We start from the raw sequence: 20,325 nt of genomic DNA on the forward strand, positions 1-20,325 counted from the left end.
AAGTTTGCGGATGACACTAAATTGTTCAGGGTGGTGAGAACCAGAGAGGATTGTGAGGAACTCCAAAGGGATCTATTGAGGCTGGGTGAGTGGGCGTCAACGTGGCAGATGCGGTTCAATGTGTCCAAGTGCAAAGTAATGCACATTGGGGCCAAGAATCCCAGCTACAAATACAAGTTGATGGGGTGTGAACTGGCAGAGACTGACCAAGAGAGAGATCTTGGGGTCATGGTAGATAACTCACTGAAAATGTCAAGACAGTGTGCATTTGCAATAAAAAAGGCCAACGCCATGCTGGGAATTATTAGGCAGAGAATTGAAAACAAATCAGCCAGTATCATAATGCCCCTGTATAAATCGATGGTGCGGTCTCATTTGGAGTACTGTGTGCAGTTCTGGTCGCCACACCTCAAAAAGGATATTATAGCACTGGAGAAAGTCCAGAAAAGGACAACTAGAATGATTAAAGGGCTGGAACACTTTCCCTATGAAGAAAGGTTGAAACGCTTGGGACTCTTTAGCTTGGAGAAACGTCGGCTGCGGGGTGACATGATAGAGGTTTACAAGATAATGCATGGGATGGAGAAAGTAGAGAAAGAAGTACTTTTCTCCCTTTCTCACAATACAAGAACTCGTGGGCATTCGATTAAATTGCTGAGCAGACACGTTAAAACGGATAAAAGGAAGTACTTCTTCACCCAAAGGGTGATTAACATTTGGAATTCACTGCCACAGGAGGTGGTGGCGGCCTCAAGCATAGCCACCTTCAAGAGGGGTTTAGATAAAAATATGGAGCAGAGGTCCATCAGTAGCTGGGAATGGAGCCTGGGAAGGTCAGAGACCTCAGTGGAGTGCAGTGCCTGAGAGTCCACCCTCCAAAGCATCCCTTTTCTCCAGAGGAACTGGTCTCTGTAGTCCAGAAATGAGCTGTAATTCCAGGGGATTTCCAGTTCCCACCTGGAGGCTGGCATCCTTGAAAGTCAATGGATTTAGAAGGGTCTAACACTGTTCAGGGTTCAGATAGCAGGTAGCCGGCTCCAGGTTGACTCAGCCTTCCATTCTTCCGAGGTCAGTCAAATGAGGACCCAGCTTGCTGGGGGGAAGCGTAGATGACTGGGGAAGGCAATGGCAAACCACCCCGTAAAAAGTCTGCCGTGAAAACGTTGTGAAAGCCCTCTGCTCATGACCTGAGTTCAATCCCAGCAGAAGCTGGTTCAGGTAGCCAGCTCCAGGTTGACTCAGCCTTCCATCCCGAGTTCAGTAAAATGAGTACCCAGCTTACTGGGGGGGGGAGTGTAGACGACTGGGGAAGGCAGTGGCAAGCCACCCCGTAAAAAGTCTGCCGTGAAAACGTTATGATGCAACGTCACCCCAGAGTTAGGAATGACTGGTGCTTGCACCTTTACCTTTAACTCTGTTCAAGTTTACATGGCAAGTAATGAAAGGTTTTAAACACGTAAAATTGTTTCCCTTCTTTGCAGCATTGTGCGTTTTGTACTAACAAAATTTGCTCACTCAGCTTTCCCATGCTATTAATTTCTTTTTCAGGCAGAAGCAATCACTGTTTCTCTTAGGTAAGAAATCTATAGTAGTTACTCTCCATCGAAAACAGATTAAGAAAATATTCTCTAATAGAGAGAGAGAGAGAGAGCGAAGCTTCAAAAAGTAATTTAGCCGTAACATCACATTATCCATTTCGTTAGCACTGAAAGTGAGAGAGAAGTCTATTACTGCAGGAATAATTTTTGGGAAAGCCCTAAGAGAGAGGGACTATCAACTGGACATTCAAAATGAGCTAAGTTGTTACATAAATTACTTATGAGTCACGGAATAGAAAACGGTGTTTTGCCTTTTGCAAATCATCTTCCCATTGATTTGCACCTCGGAACAGCGAGACGCTTTTTCAATAACACGACAGCTAAATGACTTCAGGGAGGCAAAGGACATAAGGGGAGTCAGTAATCTTGGGCAAATAAGGAAACTCTCAGGGAAGAAAAAGAAACATCCGCAATCGATAGCCCTCTTCAGATTGGACTGCCAACTCCACCTTGGGAAATACACAGAGCTATTTTTGTAGCAGGAACTCCTTTGCATATTAGGCCGCACCCTTCAATGTAGCCAATCCTCCTGGAGCTTACAATAGGCCCTGTAAGAAGAGCCCTGTAAGCTCTTGGAGGATGGGCTACATCAAGGCTGTGTGGCTTAATATGCAAAGGAGTTCCTGCTACAAAAAAGCCCTGGAAATACCTGTAGATTTAGAGGTGCAGCCTGTAGAAGGCAGCCTGTAGAGGGCAGATTTAGGGGTGCAGCCTGAAAGGGGAAAGGACCTCAGTGGGCATGACCAGGGCTTTTTTTTTTTGTAGCAGGAACTACATCCAGCATCCTGTCTCACACTGTGGCCAACCAGTTCCTCTGGAGGGCCAACAACAGGGCATAGAGACTAAGGCCTTCATTAGAACATCAGAAGAGCCCTGCTGAATCAGACCAGTGGTCCATCTAGTCCAGCATCCTGTTTTACACTGTGTCCAATCCATTCCTCTGGAGGGCCAACAACAGGGCATTGAGACTAAGGCCTTCATTAGAACATCAGAAGTGCCCTGCTGAATCAGACCAGTGGTCCATCTAGTCCAGCATCTTGTCTCACACTGTGTCCAACCCTTCCTCTGGAGGGCCAACAACAGGGTACAGAGACTAAGGCCTTCATTAGAACATCAGAAGAGCCCTGCTGAATCAGACCAGTGGTCCATCTAGTCCAGTATCCTGTCTCACATTGTGTCCAACCCATTCCTCTGGAGGGCAAACAGCAGGGCATAGAGGCCGAGGCCTTCATTAGAACATCAGAAGCACCCTGCTGAATCAGACAAGTGAGCTATCTAGTCCAGCATCTTGTCTCACACTGTGTCCAACCAGTTCCTCTGGAGGGCCAACAACAGGGCAGAGAGACTAAGGCCTTCATTAGAACATCAGAAGAGCCCTTCTGGATCAGACCAGTGGTCCATCTAGTCCAGCATCCTGTCTCACACAGTGGTCAACCTGTTCCTCTGGAGGGCCAACAACAGGGCACAGAGGCGAGGCCTTCATAAGAACATTGAAAGAGCCCTGATGGATCAGACAACTGAGCTATGTAGTCCAGCATCTTGTCTCACACAGTGGCCAACCAGTTCCTCTGGAAGGCCAACAACAGGGCATAGAGACTAAGGCCTTCATTAGAACATCAGAAGAGGCCTTCTGGATCAGACCAGTGGTCCATCTAGTCCCAGCATCCTGTCTCACACAGTGGTCAACCCGTTCCTCTGAACAGCCAACAAAAGGGCATGGAGGCTAAGGCCTTCCTGTGATGTTGCCTCCCTGGGCTCTTGAATTCAGAGGTTTAGTGCCTCTGATTGTGGAGGTTCCCCTCATTTACCATGGCTAGTAGCCAATGATGGACTGATCCTCCGTGACTCTGTCTAATCCCCTTTTAAAAGCTGTTTATTCCTGTGAAAATTTAGTATAGGAAACTGGACTGTAGATTATGGAATGCTGGGCTACCTCGATCTTATACAAATAAAATAACCAGAGTGTGACTCTTTTGTTGTTCCCTGAAAACATCTTTTTTGGGAGAAGAGGAGAGCTAAATCAAAACGATATCTTTATTAAGGCAATTTGGTTTAGGATCGATATGTTTCTCTTATTGCTAGAGCAACATCTCCTTTTAGCATCAGTCTTCTATCATGAAGGCTTTTTGGACACTTACCAGGATGGAGATGCTGTACATTGGGGGAAATGCTAATTGAATAGACTGAATTCCGCCCCCCCCCCCCTTCTCTCTCTCAAAAAAAGTAAAAGACATTTCATGAGACGATTCTTACAGGTTTTTGAGAGTTCTGTTTGATAAAGAAGAATGCTAACAAAATAGGTAGAGAATGCTAGTTTCTGAGAAATGCACATCCCTTTGACAAAGTTTTATGTCCTAGTAAAAATGCTTAAAAAAAAAAAAAAAACTATCTACAGGGTGTTAGAATAATAGAACCATAGAGTTGGAAGGAAGTTAGTTCAACCTCCCTGCACAATGCAGGAAATTCACAAATACCTCCCACCCACCCACACAACTCCATGGATCCCTGCTCCATGCCCAGGGAGATGGTAAAAAAAAACCCCTCCAGGATCCCTGGCCAAACTGGCCTGCAGAAAAATTGCTTCCTTACCCCCAACAGCAATGACCCATCCAGTCCAAAACTCTGTGTCACACAGTGACCAAACCCAGGGGCCATCAGGAGGTCAACCAGTGGGACCAGAAGCCCTCCCATTGTTGCCCCCAAGCACCAAAAATACAGAGCATCACTGTTCCAGACATAAGAACTTATGGTTTACAACATTGCTCAGGTCTTGCAGCCTGTGGTCCATGGCTTCCTTGATGGAGTCAATCCATCTCACGTTGGGTTTTCCCTGGGGTGGAATGTCTGAATTCTTGGTGCTGGGGGGGGGGGAGCAACAATGGGAGGGCTTCTAGTGCCCTGGCCCCACTCGTGGACATTCTGGTGCTTTCGGGGCATCGTATGAGGGAATTTTGGACTGGATAGTCCACTGGTCTGATCCAACATGACTCCTCTTATGTTTATTTTCTTTCTTTCCATGTCTTTCTTTTCCTTTCCTTCCATTTCATTCTTTCCCCTTTCTCTTTCTTTCTTTCCTTCCATTTTTGTTGGATGAAACTTTTCTGTTCATCATACTGTTGTTGCAGACATAGGAGCTCTGCCAATGAAAAGTTGGTACCCCTAGTTGTAGCCAGGTGGCCTTCTATGAGATTTCTGTGTGAGTGAGTGAGAGTAAGAGGTGTGGGCAGAAAGAGATTATTGGAGATTACTGCAGTATATCTCAACAGCACTGGAAGAGATGGTACTATGAACTTGGCACCATTTTACTGGTCCTGCATTTAACAGCTGTTTGACACCAAAATTAAACTCCTCCTGTAGATATTAAAAAAGATGAAAGTAGTTCAGTGGCTAGGTATCTGCACAACAGGTTGCTTTTAAAGGCAAGGGAAACACAACCAGTAAAAAGCTGCAAGCTCCTCATAAATATCCCTTTTGGGATAACTGCAGAAAAGCTTTTATGAACTTCATATAACTTGAAATTAATTCATTAATTGCAGTACAATTCTCTGCTACCTTTCACAGCAATTTTCCCGTGTTTCAACAAAAGAAAAGTATGAAAAATAACTGTCGAAAGATTTTCTTGAAACCAAGCAAGCTTGGTTGTAGCTTGAGGCAGGGTTCCAGTAGCAGCAGCTTAAGGAAGGGCCTACTAAATGTGTCAGCATATTTTGAGGTAGAGCAGTTGCCAGGGCCCAGTGTGGGTGGTACACAGGGCTGGCATTCCTGATGGCAATGGCAACAGCACTCCCAACTGCATACACTGGCCAGTGCTGTTGAGGAAGGGATGTATAGGTGGTGCCGGCAACTGAACATGGGCATTAGGAGTGCTTGCAATCTGGAGAAGAATACACAAACAGATAGGTGCATGCAGGTGTGGGGGGGTGAAAAGAGAGGACCGCCCACTTTCCACCCCCCCATTTTGCTCAGCATGAGTTTCAGAGAGATTTTTCTAAACATGAATTTACTTCCAAAGAAGAGGCAGGTTTGGGGGAGTGCCCTGGAAGTGACATCACAGGAAAAGGTGGAGTTTTGGTTCATTGTGTCCCAGAAGTGACATCACTTGGTTCTTGACATCACAGGAAATTACATAATTCCTGTCTCCTGGCTCCACCACCAAAGTCTCCTGGCTCCACCTCCAAATTTTAGTGGGCCACGAAGGAGAAGTGTAAAAATAACCAGGCCATGGAAAAGAAAGTTTGGGAAACCCTGGCTTACAAAAAAGAACCTTGTAAGCTCTTGGAGGGATTAGCTACATCAGGGGTGTGTGATCTAATACGCAAAGGAGCTCCTGCTAGAATTCCACCCCCCGCTCACACCAATATATAGTAATGGGGAATACTATGGCTGAGAAATTCAGCACTCCTTCTAAGGACGGGGCCTTTTATGCTGTGGGCACCTCATTTGTGGAAATACCCCATCTTTGGCGCTAAATCTGCTGGCCGGTGCTCCATTAACACATTTTGCTCAGGCAGTTGCTAGTCATTTCTTGGGCTTCTTTTTTTCCCTGTCACAGCATCTAGGTAATCATCTCCTGCTATTTAATTCACTTACTTTGTTGGCTGCTGAGCGACTCCTTTCTTATCATCCCGTTTATTTTATTTGATTCCCTTGCAGGTTTTTAAAGCTGCGGTTTCGCTGTCCATCTTTGCAATTGCATTTTTATTGAACACGAGTCCACTTACAGCCCACTTGATCGAGGTTGGAATTTATTACTTTAAAAGACAGTCTGGATTTATGACTTTAAGACACAGTACAGGGACTTAGTCTATCGGGGTTTAAAGTAGACCTTGCCTGGATGGCCCAGGCTAGCGTGATCTCATCAGATCTCGGGAACTAAGCAGGGGTCACCCCTGGCTAGTATTTGGATGGGAGACCTCCAAGGAATTCCAGGGTTGCTACGCAGAGGCAGGCAATGGCAAACCACCCCTGAAACGTCTCTTGCCTTGCAAACCCTACTGGAGTCGCCATAAGAAGAAGATGATGATACTGGATTTATATCCTGCCCTGTACTACTGAATCTCAGAGTCTCAGAGTGGTCACAATCTCCTTTACCTTCCTCCCCCACAACAGACACCCTGTGAGGTAGGTGGGCTGAGAGAGTTCTTACAGCAGCTGCCCTTTCAAGGACAGGTCTGCGAGAGCTACAGCTGACCCAAGGCCATTCCAGCAGGTGCAAGTGGAGGAGTGGAGAATCAAACCGGTTCTCCCAGATAAGAGTCCGCGCACTTCACCACTGCACCAAACTGGCATATTTGGATGGGAGATCACCAAGAAAGTCCAGGGTTGTTACACAGAAGCCGACAATGGCAAATCACCTCTGAAGATCCCTCACCTTGAAAACACTCCAGAGACACCATAAACTGGATGTGACCTGGCAGCACGCAATAATTATATGCCCCTGATCTGAATAGCACAGGTTAGCTTGATCTCACCAGTTCTCAGAAGAAGAAGATAGAAGATATTGGATTTATATCCACACTCCACTCCGAAGAGTCTCAGAGCGGCTCACAATCTCCTTACCTTCCTCCCCCACAACAGGACACCCTGTGAGATAGGTCGGGCTGAGAGGGCTCTGACAAAAGCTGCCCTTTTAAGGACAACTCCTACGAGAGCTAAGGCTGACCCAAGACCATTCCAGGAGGAGTGGGTAATCAAACCCGGTTCTCCCAGGTAAGAGTCCAAACACTTAACCGCTACAGCAAACTGGCTCTCATTTGGTTGAAAGATAGTTCCTTTTCAGCGCCATGCAAACCAGCAGTTTTGAAAGGGGGGACTGGACTGAAATTCAAGACCTTGGAAGGGAGTCATTCCCTCTGCAGGACCCATCTCATCGACCCATCCAGTCCCTGATTCACAGTATATTATTGCCTGAAATAGCATAAACCGTCCAGGTTACGAGACAGAGCCTACCAGAATACATTGGAAAACAGAGCCTGCCATGCGTTAACATCAATATTTCAGTTGCATTGAATTTTTCACCGAAACTCAGCCTTTCGTGAATGATGGGCCCTGCCTCACCTTTATACGCTGTTTCGCTTTTGCAAGATAGTGACGTTTTATTTATATATTATGTACAGATGTCGCAGCCCCAGGTGAAAATAAACATTAAGAACAAAGCGGTTTTTAAAATGAATTTGGGCTTTTCAAGGTACGAATCCTATCGCTTCCGACGAATGCGTTGCCCCACTGCCTTCTTCCCCTCCCCTTCGGATTCCTGCATTTCCCTATACATTGTAATTTATGTATCTCTCTGACTCATAATTCTAGCTGGAAGGCCTCAAAAAGTAGTTTGCAGTGTTGTTGGGAACAAGGAGAAAATGAATGATGCATTTGCCACAGTGTAATGTCTGGCAATACCAGAGCTGCATCTCTGAGACACTGGAGTAATGCAAGGGGGAATAGTTTATTTTTTTAAAAAAAATGTCTTAAGAACATAAGAGAAGCCATGTTGGATCAGGTCAGTGGCCAGGGGTGGAATTCTAGCGGGAGCTCCTTTGCATATTAGGCCACACACCCCTGATGTAGTCAATCCTCCAAGAGCTTACAGGGTTCTTTTTTGTAAGCTCTTGGAGGATTGAGTACATCAGGGGTGTGTGGCCTAATATGCAAAGGAGCTCCCGCTAGAATTCCCCTACCAGTGGCCCATCCAGTCCAGCACTCTGTGTCACACAGTGGCCAAAAACCAGGTGCCATCAGGAGTCCATCAGTGGGGCCAGGAAACTAGAAGCCCTGCTGGTCTTCTATGGAGTGGGACCAGTGGCCCGTCTTCACCAGTACCATCCACCTACCCAGACCAGAAATGACTTCTCAGGGCACCAAACCAAAGCCTTCCCAAATGCCATTCCCATGACCCAAAAACGTGATCCCAAGGGTAATACTGGGGGCTTTATTCTATCATTGCTCTCCAGCCCTTCCAAAGAGTGATACTGGGTACTGCAAGAAGCTCTGAAAAGTGAATAGCTAGGGGAACTAGATAGGATTTCTGGCTTTATTCTCTAGTGCAGGGGTGGCCAAACTGTGGCTTGGGAGCCACATGTGGCTCTTTCCCCACCACTCCATTTGTCTATTTAAATCACTTCTCCAAGCCAGCCAGTGGCATGGAGAATGCATAAAAGTAGCTTTCTTTCCACCCCTCTCTCCCTCCCTCCTTCCTTCCTTCCTTCCTTCCTTCCTTCCTTCCTTCCTTCCTTCCTTCCTTCCTTCCTTCCTTCCTTCCTTCCTTCCTTCCTTCCTTCCTTCCTCCTCCTCCCTCCCTCCCTCCCTCCCTTCCTTCCTTCCTTCCTTCCTTCTGGCTGTCAAACATCTGATGTTCATGTCTTGTGGCTCTCAAACATATGGCGTTTATTCTATGTGGCTCTTATGCTATGCAAATTTGGCCACCCCTGCTCTAGTGTTTCATCCCTAGCTGATGGCTACTGGAGCCTTATTACTGGCTCTATTATTTAGCGAGGCTCTCAGAAGGGAAGGATTGCAGGCAGATTTTGACTAAGACTTAGGGTTGCCAACCTCCAGGTGGCACCTGGAGATTTTTCTGCTTTTACAACTGATTTGCAGACTACAGAGATCAGTTTCCCTGGAGAATATGGCTGCTTTGGATGGTAGACTCTACAGCGTTGTACCCCATGGAGGTCCCTCCCCTTCCCAAACCCCACTGTCCCCAGGCTTTCCCCCCCCCCCCCAAAAAAAAAATCTCCAGGTATTTCTCCACTCAGAGTCAACAACCCTATTTTTTAACAGAACAGTTGAAGTCCCTTAGGATTTGGAAGCAACAAATGAAAATGGGATTTGTTGGAGGAAGGGGTTTATTGACAACACGGCACTAGGGATGGACACAGACTGGCTCACAAACTAAGGTTCATGATACATTTTGGCCTGTTCATGGTTCACAAACTGAAGTTTCAGCCAGTTCATGGTTCACAAACTTAAGTTTGTGAACTTTTCACAAACTTTCAAGCCGTTCATGGTGGTTCATGAATGGATACATTTCCAGACAGACAATTCCTGCTCAATCAAAATGCTTACCAAACTTCAAAGACAGGGTGAGGTTCCCTGTACATTTCATGTATGTAGCTTGCAGGGAGTCCATTTTGTGCTTGTTTGATCCTGGACCTGACATTTTCCCCAAAGCACTTTTCTGGAGGCATCTTTTTGCAGGCCATAACTTGGATCCCCTAAGTCCTATCTGCACATAACTTGGAGAGCATGTAGATTAGGATCAGGGAGAAGTCCTGCGTGAGTTTGATGTTTCTAACTTGCACAGGGTCTACTCTATACACTCTTGAACCTGTGCTTGTTATTTTCCTAGAAAGTGCTTTCCTGGGGGCACCTTCTTTGGTGGGCTGCAACTTGGAGCTCTTAAACCCAGGGGTGAAATTCTAGCAGGAGCTCCTTTGCATATAAGGCCACACACCCCTGATGTAGCCAATCCTCCAAGAGCTTACGAAAAAGAGCCTTGCAAACTCTTGGAGGATTGGCTACATCGGGGTGTGTGGCCTAATATGCAAAAGAACTCCTCCTAGAATTCCACCCCTGCCTAAACCAATCGTCACCAGACTTGGAGGACACAAAGAGGAGAATCAATGGCGATCTCCAGTGATTTTGGAGTCTTTAGCATGCCAGGGGACTGTTCTATCACATCACAAACCTCACAAACTGGACAAGTTCATTTGGCGCCTAGAAGTTCATGGTGGTTTTTGGCTCACAAACTGGGCATGCCACAAACCATGAACTGGAACGAACTGCATTTTTCTGGTTCATGCCTATCCCAGCACAGCACACAGATTTCAACGAATGGTTAAACACACATATACAGCAGCAGACGGACAGGAAAAGCAATGCTGACACATGCTGACCCAAGCCACATAGAGGGAAGACAAATCTTCTTTCTAATATTTTCTAACTTTTTTATTTAAGGATTTCCCCCACACACACACATTACCTCTGGTTGAATCATCTTCAATAGGTTGCTTGAACAAAGTGATATCCTTAAACGTGCACAGGAATAAAACCACTTTGTCATGCTCATTCGGATAGGTGCAATTTGCATGTAAAACCAAACAGGTGTTCCTGTAAGAAAACAAGAAGGGGAAAAAGGAGGTGTGAAGTAAAACACATGGAGCAAAATGTAAAACACATGGAGCAACACTAAGGCTTATTCCGCACTAACCTTGCTCCGCGCCAGGCTTCCGTTTCTCTCTGGAGCAAGCTAACAATTTCGCACCAGCTGCACCGGGGAGACCTGTGATTTGCTGCGCTGCAGCGTAAACCTGAAAAAACAGGTTTACGCTGCAGCACTGAAAATCGCGGGTTACCCCAGTGCAAAGTGGCAGCACGGAGCAGCTGGTGCAGAATCGCTCCGGAGAGAAATAGAAGCCTGGCACAGAGCAAGGTTAGTGCGGAATCAGCCAAAAATACGCTCTCACAATCCTCATTTGTGTTATGTCAGGGCCAAGTCCCTGGCCCCGATATTAACTGTGCAATCCTAAACAGAGTTACACCCTTCTAAATTTACTGCTGTTGTGAAAAGGCAAAGCAATTTTGGCAAATGATTCAGAAAGAAATGTCAAGAATTTTAGGTTATGACATCAAAAGGTCTCCAGACATTTTTTCTGTTGGGATTACAAATGGAAAATTTTCCGAAACAAGATAGAACGATTGTGTGGTATCTGCTTTCAGCTGCAAGAACATTATATGCGCAGTTATGGAAGCAAGATAAAACACCAGAAAAATGGGACTGGATTTTAAAAGTTATGTCTTGGAGTGAAATGGACAAACTTACAAGAATCTTAAAAGACTATGATTAGGAGAAGTTTAAAATGGAGTGGGAGAAATTTCAAAAATATGTTGAAAAGCACTGGAAGGTAAAGGGACACTCAGCGATTTTTTGACAATAGTTGAAGTTTTGTGGAAGAATGGACTAAAATTAAAGGAACACTTTTCTTTTGTTTTCTATTATGTTACTTTTGATAAGAGATAAAGGATAAAAATGAAGATGGATTATAATTATTTTATATGGTTTTTTTTTAAATATACTTATCTTCGCATTTTTCTGTTATTTGGTATAAGGTTTTTAATATGAAGATTCTATAATTGATAAATTACCTTGTATTTAGAAATTTAAGTAAAAAACACCGGCGAGGGTCATGAAAAGGGGGGGAGGGGAGGAGGAAAATGTAATGTATTAATTTCACATTAATTTGTTTGATGAATATTTACATATATTACAGAATAATAAAATTGTTTTACACAAACAAAAAAAATAAATTCACTGCCGTCTACTGGCTTAGAAAAGAGAGACCAGGGCTGGATTCAGACAGCCAGTTTGAGCCGACATAGACGCTTCCCTGAGGTGGATTAAAAAGTCAAGGTCAGACAGGCACAGCTGCCACCTGCTCTGCTCTCGCACTCACTCCATGCTCTGATGTCTCTGAGGTGGATCAAATAGCTACCTGTAGGGAAGTGGTAGCAAAATCTTCTGCCACAACCCTCCCACGTTTCCTGGTGTTCGACCGCAGGAGTGCACAAGCAAGGCGGATTGGCAGGGTGAATCCACCAGTCCGCTCTAGATGCTCACGAGTATTCTTTTTTAAAAAAAATCACTGCCATGGAACACACAAGCTTCGGGACCGCCTCTCCCCATATAAGCCCCCCCCCCCCCCCCCCCCCGGTTCTGAGATCTGCTGTGCAACATCTTCTTGTGGTTCCCGGTCCTCAGAATGTCGCGTTGGCTTCAACGAGGGCCAGGGCCTTCTCGGTCCGGGCCCCTACCTGGTGGAATGAGCTCCCGGTAGAGATCTGAGCCCTGCAGGACTTACCAAAGTTTTGCAGGGCCTGCAGGACAGAGCTCTTCCGCCAGGCTTTTAACTGATCCGGCGGGCGTCCTCTTGTTACCAGCTAACCTCCCCAATATTTTTACCATCCCTGTGACTATGCTATGCTACCAGATGTTGGCCTATGCGCTGCTGTGTGGCCATGCCTTCCTAAGCCAGTTGCTGACATGTTGTTCTATCCTCAGACTTTTAAGCTGTATGTTTTTAGGATGTTTTATATTTATTCGTAATTGTATTAAATTCTGTTGTAAGCCACCTTCAGCCTGTTCATGGGAACGGACGGGCTAAAAATCTTTAAATTAAATTAAATTAAGCACATGAGTGCATGGCCACTAAAAAATTTAAAGGGAAAAAAAAAAGAAACCCAAACTGCGCTAAGGAATGGCGTTCAACAACCATGTGAACGTCCGAAAGCAGCCCTCACGCAATATTCAGATGCCTCTCACACAGGGGTGGAATTCTAGCAGGAGCTCCTTTGCATATTAGGCCACACCCCCTGATGTAGCCAATCCTCCAAGAGCTTACAAAAAAGAGCCCTGTAAGCTCTTGGAGGATGGGCTACATCAGAGTTGTGTGGCCTAATATGCAAAGGAGCTCCTGCTAGAATTCCACCCCTGCTCACGCAGGAGTGTGTGGAGGCGGTGCAATTGGAGGCAGTGCAATTTGAGACACCTCCCACATGCACAGTGCTGCCTTTCTGCACCCAGCCCAGGTCTCCCCTCTCCATTGCCCATTGGATCGTTGTGGAAGAAGTTGTTGTTTTTTTTAATGGCTCACTGGTAGGAGTGCCAGCTGTAAGTTAGAAAATACCTGGATATTCTGGGGGTGGAGCCTAAGAAGGGTTGGGTTTGGACAGGGCTTTTTTTGTAGCAGGGACACCTTTGCATATTAGGCCACACCCCCTTGATGTAGCCAATCCTCCAAGAGCTCACAGGGCTCTTTCTACAAGGCCTACTGTAAGCTCCAGGAGGATTGGCTACATCAGGAGTGTGTGGCCTAATATGCAAAGGAGTTTTCAGGAAAATATATTGAACGTTTTTTTTAAAAAAAATCACAGAAATAGAGTTAGTTCCCTGGCATGTGCACTAGAATTGCTAGCTCTTTTTCTCTGTAAATATTCTTCTCTGTAAAAATGAGGCCCATGAGGGTTTTTTTCCCCTCCCATTGTATCTGAAGAAGTGAGCTGTCTTATGAAAACTCATGCTGGAATAAATGCTACTCATCTTTGAGATGTCACTGGACTTTTGTCTTGCTACAGTAGTCTAGCATGGTGACTCCATTGGAACAGAACTAGATAGCCTAGATTTCCAACTCACAAAGTGTATATTCTGTACAATTTTTATTAGGGTTTCCAATCTCCAGTTGGAGGCAAGGGATCCCCCAGTTTGGAGGCTCTCCCCCCACTTCAGCGTTATCCAAAAGTGTGGGGGGGAATGTCCACAGGGCATTCCATTATGTACTATGGAGACCAATCCCCATAGAACATAAGGGAGGATCAATCTGTGGGGCTCTGAGGGGGGACTGAAGCATCAAATTTTCAGCATAGCATCTGCTGCCTCTCCTCAAAACACCCTCCAAGTTTCAAAAAGATTGGACCAGGTGGCCCAATTTTAGGAGCCCAAAAGAAGGTGCCCCCTTCCTCCATTATTTCCAATGAAGGGAAGGCATTTAAAAGGAGCACTCCCTTCAAAGTTCAATAGTACTTGTCACAACTTTGCTCCTGGCTCCACTTCCAAAGTCTCCTGACTCCACCCCCAAAGCCCCCAGATATTTCTTGAATCAGGCCTGACAACCCTATTTTTAGTAAATATTTTGGAAATATCTCTAAACACACCCCATTCCCTGCCCTGGCATGTCTCATTTAACTTAGATTGTAACCCTAAAAGCATAGCACCAAGCTATTTAATTTATTCTCTATGTCGTGCTTGGAATAAATAGATTCTGTACAAATAAACAAGTGAGACAAATTTCTGCCAAGTTTCATACGTACTGTTTTTCTTGTACAAGAGGATTTCAAAGCAGTTCGACTCGTAGTTGTCAAACATCTGTCGGACTTTCTCAATGGTTTTCTTGTCTGTGAGTTCTCCATACATAAAACTGGAGAAGGAAGGAAGGAAGGAAGGAAGGAAGGAAGGAAGGAAGGAAGGAAGGAAGGAAGGAAGGAAGGAAGGAAGGAAGGAAGGAGGGAGGGAGGGAGGGAGGGAGGGAGGGAGGAGGAAGGAAGGAAGGAAGGAAGGAAGGAAGGAAGGAAGGAAGGAAGGAAGGAAGGAAGGAAGGAAGGAAGGAAGGAAGGAAGGAAGGAAGGAAGGAAGGAAGGAAGGAAGGAAGGAGATTAATTCTCATTGACTTTTTAAACAAAAACAGCAGCATGCTTACAAACAGTTTAGACGGCCGGCTCATTGCAACCACTCTGTGTCAGCTTAACTATGATTTACACCTTGCATTTCCAGTATTTGCAGTTACGAAATTTTTATGGAACCCTCTAAAAGCAAAGAATGGACTCCTTTGCTGGAGGAATGATTTTATATTGCTGCCAGTTTTAAGTGATGCTGGGGGTATACTTTCAAGAATCCATTGTTTCCCCCCCCCCCCCAAAAAAAAAGAGTTTTCAGTACATAAAAGGCTTGTACTCATTAGAGCTCCAGCACAGTGCACATCTAGCACTCAAAATGCTAAAGCAGCTAACATCTCATCCAGGTAAAGCTGTAACAGCCTTCCAAATGCTGCTGTTTAGTAGAGAAAGCCACAAGGGTTCATGCCGGTGCTTGCTTAACTTTAGCTACCTTGTTGGCAGTGTTCCCTCTAAGCTGAGTTAATGTGAGCTAGCTCAGTTTTTTAGCCCCTGGCTCACTCATTTAGTTCAGGAAAAATGGCCCCAGAGTGAACTAATTTATGCAGTCACTCGCAACTTGAATGCCAGTAGCTCACAAAGTAAAATTTTTGCTCACAAGACTTGACAGCTTAGAAGGAGCATTGCTCGTTGGGTGCATTCCGTCCCAGGATGCTGGACTAGATGGACCACTGATCTGATCCAGCAGGGCTCTTCTGATGTTCTTATGAAGGCCTCAGCCTCTGTGCTCTGTTGTTGGCCCTGAAGAGGAACTGGTTGGCCACTGTGTGAGGCAAGATGCTGGACTAGATGGACCACTGATCTGATCCAGCAGGACTCTTTCAATGTTCTAATGATCTCTCTCAGAGACCAGTTGTGACTCTGAGATTTATAGGCCCCACATGGAGCTAAATAACCATAACACTTCTCAAGCTGGTAGCAGATGGAAGCTGGCACACCAAACCTCCAAAGTGTAAAGAAGTTTTCTTCCGCCCCAGCAAACTTGAGCAAACTTACCTGCAGGTGCTGCTCTTCTGCATGACGTCAGCTCGATGGTATCCAGAAAGTTTACAAAATCCGTCATTACTATAAACTACTGGCCAGTCCACAATTTGAGCGTTGCCCAGTAAGAAACTCGATTCTAATGGAGAGAAAGAAGAGGACAGTGAATGGCTGCACAGAAGGAAGCTCTTTGCAATAATTTTGAATAGTGAGCCTGAATATTGGTCTGTTGTTCTGTGGATTGATTTGCTATAATTTTAGAATCTTCCTGACCTTATTTTCTCCCTTACCCAAAAACTGTTCTTTGACCTTCGGGTCTCTAATCAAATATATCGTAGTCAAGGGCCAGTGCCATAGAATCTTGTAGGGAGAAAAGTATATGTTGTCTTTATGTTCCTCTTAGGAATTTGCAGGGCTTTTTAAAGCCCAGCAGGAACTCATTTGCATATTAGGCCACACCCCCTTGATGCAACCATTGCTTCACACAGGCCTTTTTTGTAGAAAAAGCCCAGCAAAAACTCCTTTGCCTATTAGGCCACACCCCCTTGGTGCCACCATTGTTTCTGCAGAAAAGCCCAGCAGGAACTCCTTTGCATATTAGGCCACACCCCCTTGGTGCCACCATTGTTTCTTCAGAAAAGCCCAACAGGAACTCATTTGCATATTACGCCACACCCCCTGACACCAAGCCAGCTGAGCTGCATTCATGTGCGTTCCTGCTATGGAAAAAAAAAAGCCCTGGAAATATGGAATGTACACTAAACGGAAGGTAGGGCGGGAGTATGTTTATGTGCGTTGGGCAGGGCTTTTTTTGCTGCAGGAACTCCTTTCCATATTAAGCCATACCCCTCTGATGTAGCCAATCCTCCTGGAGCTTACCATAGGCCCTCTACTAAGAGCCCAGTAAACTCTTGAAGGATTGGCTACATCGGGGGGGATATGTCCTGATATGCAGAAGAGTTCTTGCTACAAAAAAAGCCCTGGTGTTGGGGGGGGGGGGAGGCATTTGTGAGTTTCCTGCATTGTACAAAGGGTTAGACTAGATGAGCCTGGAGGTCCCTTCCAACTCTATGATTCTACAAAATAGCAGGCCCTACCCTTTTGCCTGTTCTATCCTATAAAGGATAGGGTGACCATAATGTCTGAAGGCCAGCCAGGGACACCTTTGGGGGGGGAAGGTAGGGGTGCGCGCGCGCGGAAACAGGAAATGACGTCACTTCCGGTGACGTCATGCCACCGCCAGAAACAGGAAGTGACACCACTTCCTGTGACATCATTTCCCCGCGTCACCTGCCGGAAACGGGAAGTGACATCACTTCCTGTGACATCACTTCCCCAAATGACATCATTTCCCCCAAATGCCACTGCCGGAAACAGGAAGTGACTTCACAGCACTTCCTGTGACGTCCCCAAAAATCCCCCAAATATCACCGCTGGAAACAATTTTGTTCTCAAATCCTGTATATACTTCATCAGTATATGGGATAAGGCACTTTCTCAACTGTGCTGCATAATGCAGCCTATTTATTTTGTCCTGTTTGCTCTGTTGGCTCTATCTGCGCCACCTTCATCACTTTCGGGGTGTGGATCCCCCAGTGGGGTGGTCTCCCGACTCCCTCCGCCGGCTGTTTCTGATAGCCCTGCGCCCCCTCTTTCATTTGATATGTGTCCTGTGCGGGTGCCACCCTCCCGCCAGGAGATGCCGCAAAATGAGCCCCCTTGAGGCTTATGGCGGCAGGGCTCGGGGGAAGCGAGCTAGACTGCTGTTCTTTTGAGGGGTTATAGAGTGTTTCAAGCCCGTCCCTGTGGCATCGGTCCCATCGTTGTGGGACCCAGGGGGCCGGCGCAGCGGCACGCTGAAGCAGCCTGTCACTAATAACACAGGTTGAGATGCAGGACAGGAACCCGGAAGTGACCGACAGGCTGCTTCCAACTAGGCAACTAGAGACAGGGCCTTTTCCACAATGGCCCCTATGTGGTGGAACCAGCTACTGGAAGAGGTGAGGGCCCTGCGGGACCTTGCTCAGTTCCGCAGGGCCTGTAAGACAACCCTCTTCCGGTTAGCCTATGCCTGATTAGATAATGTAGCTACCAGATTTCTGTGATTATACTGTATAGTTTTAATGTTATAATCCTAAGGTTTTTAGGTTTTAATTGTCTGGTTTTAAATGTAATAACTTGCTCTGATTTTACTGTTTTATTGTCGTTGTAAGCCGCCCTGAGCCACTTGTGGGAAGGGCGGGATAGAAGTCACCAAATAAATAAATATAGTCCAAAACTGCATTTGCCTTTTTAGTCACCGCATCACACTGTTGACTTACATTCAGCTAAGACCCCTAGATCCTTTTCGCACATACTAGTGCTAAGACAAGTCTTCCCCATCCTATAACCATGCATGGGCCTTTTCCCTACCTAAATGCAGAACTTGACATTGATCCCTGTTAAAATTCATTTTATTGGTTTTAGCCCAGTTTTCCAGCCTGTCAAGGAGTATCGTATAACCCTGCAAACACCAGGCAATATTTGCTGTTCAAAACCAGGACCATTGCTCTGGCTTAAAAAAAAACAAACAAACCACATTTCCCCTTTTGAGTAACAAGTCAAGAAGCCTGGCTTGAAAGAACAGAACGAACACGGAGCGGAGGGTGATGGGTTAAACTCTTCCTCTGTGAAGCCCCGAGGCAAACTGAGGCTACAGGCACCAGAAGCTTGCACTTATATAAACGGCCAGCGATGCCGCGGTCTTTGCATAACTCTCCCGATATTCTGTTCTTCTCTGTTTATTAATAGGTTTCAACCAGCCTGACCAGGGGAGGTTGGCGTGCTATTTTTAAACACCTTTCCAGGCCTGGTTTTACATTTGCATCTAATTGCATGCCGCAGATGCAAATGGAGCAAAGGTGGCCATCGCGGTTATGCAAGCTTTTCTCTCAAAGCTTTGTCAAGCTCTTCGTTTGCAGCCAGGTGAGCCGCTCCCGAAGGCTGAGGTAGCGTGGGAAGGCATTCCTGCTTCACGGCAAGCAAACAGCGATGTGTTGAGACAGAGAAGGTGGGGGAAAGCCAAAGAGTTCAGAATGTTCTCCCTGTGTCCACAAAGCTGTGGTCAAGTTGTTGGTGAGCTTGAAAGCTCCATGGTACGTTTCACCCTGGAAATGGGGGTGCAAGGGTACAAGGGAGAGCCCAAACAGGCGATTCCACAGCAGTGGTTATCTGTATTATGCGACATTTAATGTATATATGTATGTGAGAGTAGTAATGTATGGCTGTGATAGTTGGACTGAAGAAGAAGAAGAAGAAGAAGAAGAAGAAGAAGAAGAAGAAGAAGAAGATATTGGATTTATATGCCGCCCTCCACTCCAAAGAGTCTCAGAGCGCCTCACAATCTCCTTTACCTTCCTCCCCCCACAACAGACACTCTGTGAAGTAGATGAAGATATTGGATTTATATCCCGCCCTCCGCTCCGAAGAGTCTCAGAGCGGCTCACAATCTCCTTTACCTTCCTCCCCCACAACAGACACCCTGTGAGGTAGATGAAGATATTGGATATATATCCCGCCCTTCACTCCAAAGAGTCTCAGAGCGCCTCACAATCTCCTTTACCTTCCTCCCCCACAACAGACACCCTGTGAGGTGGGTGGGGCTGGAGAGGGCTCTCACAGCAGCTGCCCTTTCAAGGACAACCTCTGCCAGAGCTATGGCTGACCCAAGGCCATGCTAGCAGGTGCCAGTGGAGGAGTGGGGAATCAAACCCGGTTCTCCCAGATAAGAGTCTGCACACTTAACCACTACACCAAACTGGCTCTCCAGTTAGATGCTTTCGAGCTTTGGTGCTGGATAAGAATCTTGAGAGTCTCTTGGACTGCAAGGAGATCAAATCAGTCAGTCCTAAGGAAAATCAACCCAGACTGTTCCCTGGAATGTCAGATGCTGAAGCTGAAGCTCAAATCCTTTGGCCACCCAATGAGAAGGGAGCACTCACTGGAGAGGAACCTGATGCTGGGAAGGACAGAAGGCAAAAGAAAAAGGGGACGGCCAAAGGTGAGATGGCTGGACAGCATTACTGATGTAACAAACACAAATTTGAGCAGACTTCGGAGGATGGTGGAAGACAGGAGGGCCTGGTGTGACTTGGTCCACGGGGTTGCAAAGAGTCAGATTCAATTGTGCAACAACAACATGCAAACAGGAGCTTTTTTGTAGAAAAAGCCCAGCAGGGATCTATTTGCATATTAGGCCACACCCCCTGACATCACCATTTCACACAAGGCTTTTTTGTAGGAAAAGCCCAGCAGGAACATATTTGCATAGTAGACCACGCCCCCTGATGCCAAGCCAGCCAGAATTGCATTCCTGTGCGTTCCTGCTCAAAAAGAGCCCTGCATGTAACAGAACAGTCTGCTCTCCACCCTCCCCACCCCGATATCTGTTTGTTTTAATTTGGTCCTATTGGGTGGAGAGATTGGTGTTCTATCCTACCCATCACTCAGAGTCTCAAAGCAGTTTATAATCTCCTTCCCTTCCTCTCCC

At 46.1% G+C, this 20,325-nt stretch overlaps 1 protein-coding gene across 1 annotated transcript in view; it reads right to left on the reverse strand.

Moving 5' to 3' along the window:
- The window catches only part of KCNH5 (potassium voltage-gated channel subfamily H member 5), a 353,692-nt gene that overhangs the window by 297,534 nt on the left and 35,833 nt on the right, over positions 1-20,325 (reverse strand). The window contains 4 exon segments of the mRNA XM_060262655.1: positions 10,576-10,665; positions 10,668-10,703; positions 14,457-14,563; positions 15,813-15,936. Of these exon segments, the coding sequence (XP_060118638.1) occupies positions 10,576-10,665; positions 10,668-10,703; positions 14,457-14,563; positions 15,813-15,936 (357 nt within the window).

This window comes from Heteronotia binoei, chromosome 21 (genome assembly GCF_032191835.1).
Source record: "Heteronotia binoei isolate CCM8104 ecotype False Entrance Well chromosome 21, APGP_CSIRO_Hbin_v1, whole genome shotgun sequence".
Taxonomy (NCBI): Eukaryota; Metazoa; Chordata; class Lepidosauria; order Squamata; family Gekkonidae; genus Heteronotia; species Heteronotia binoei.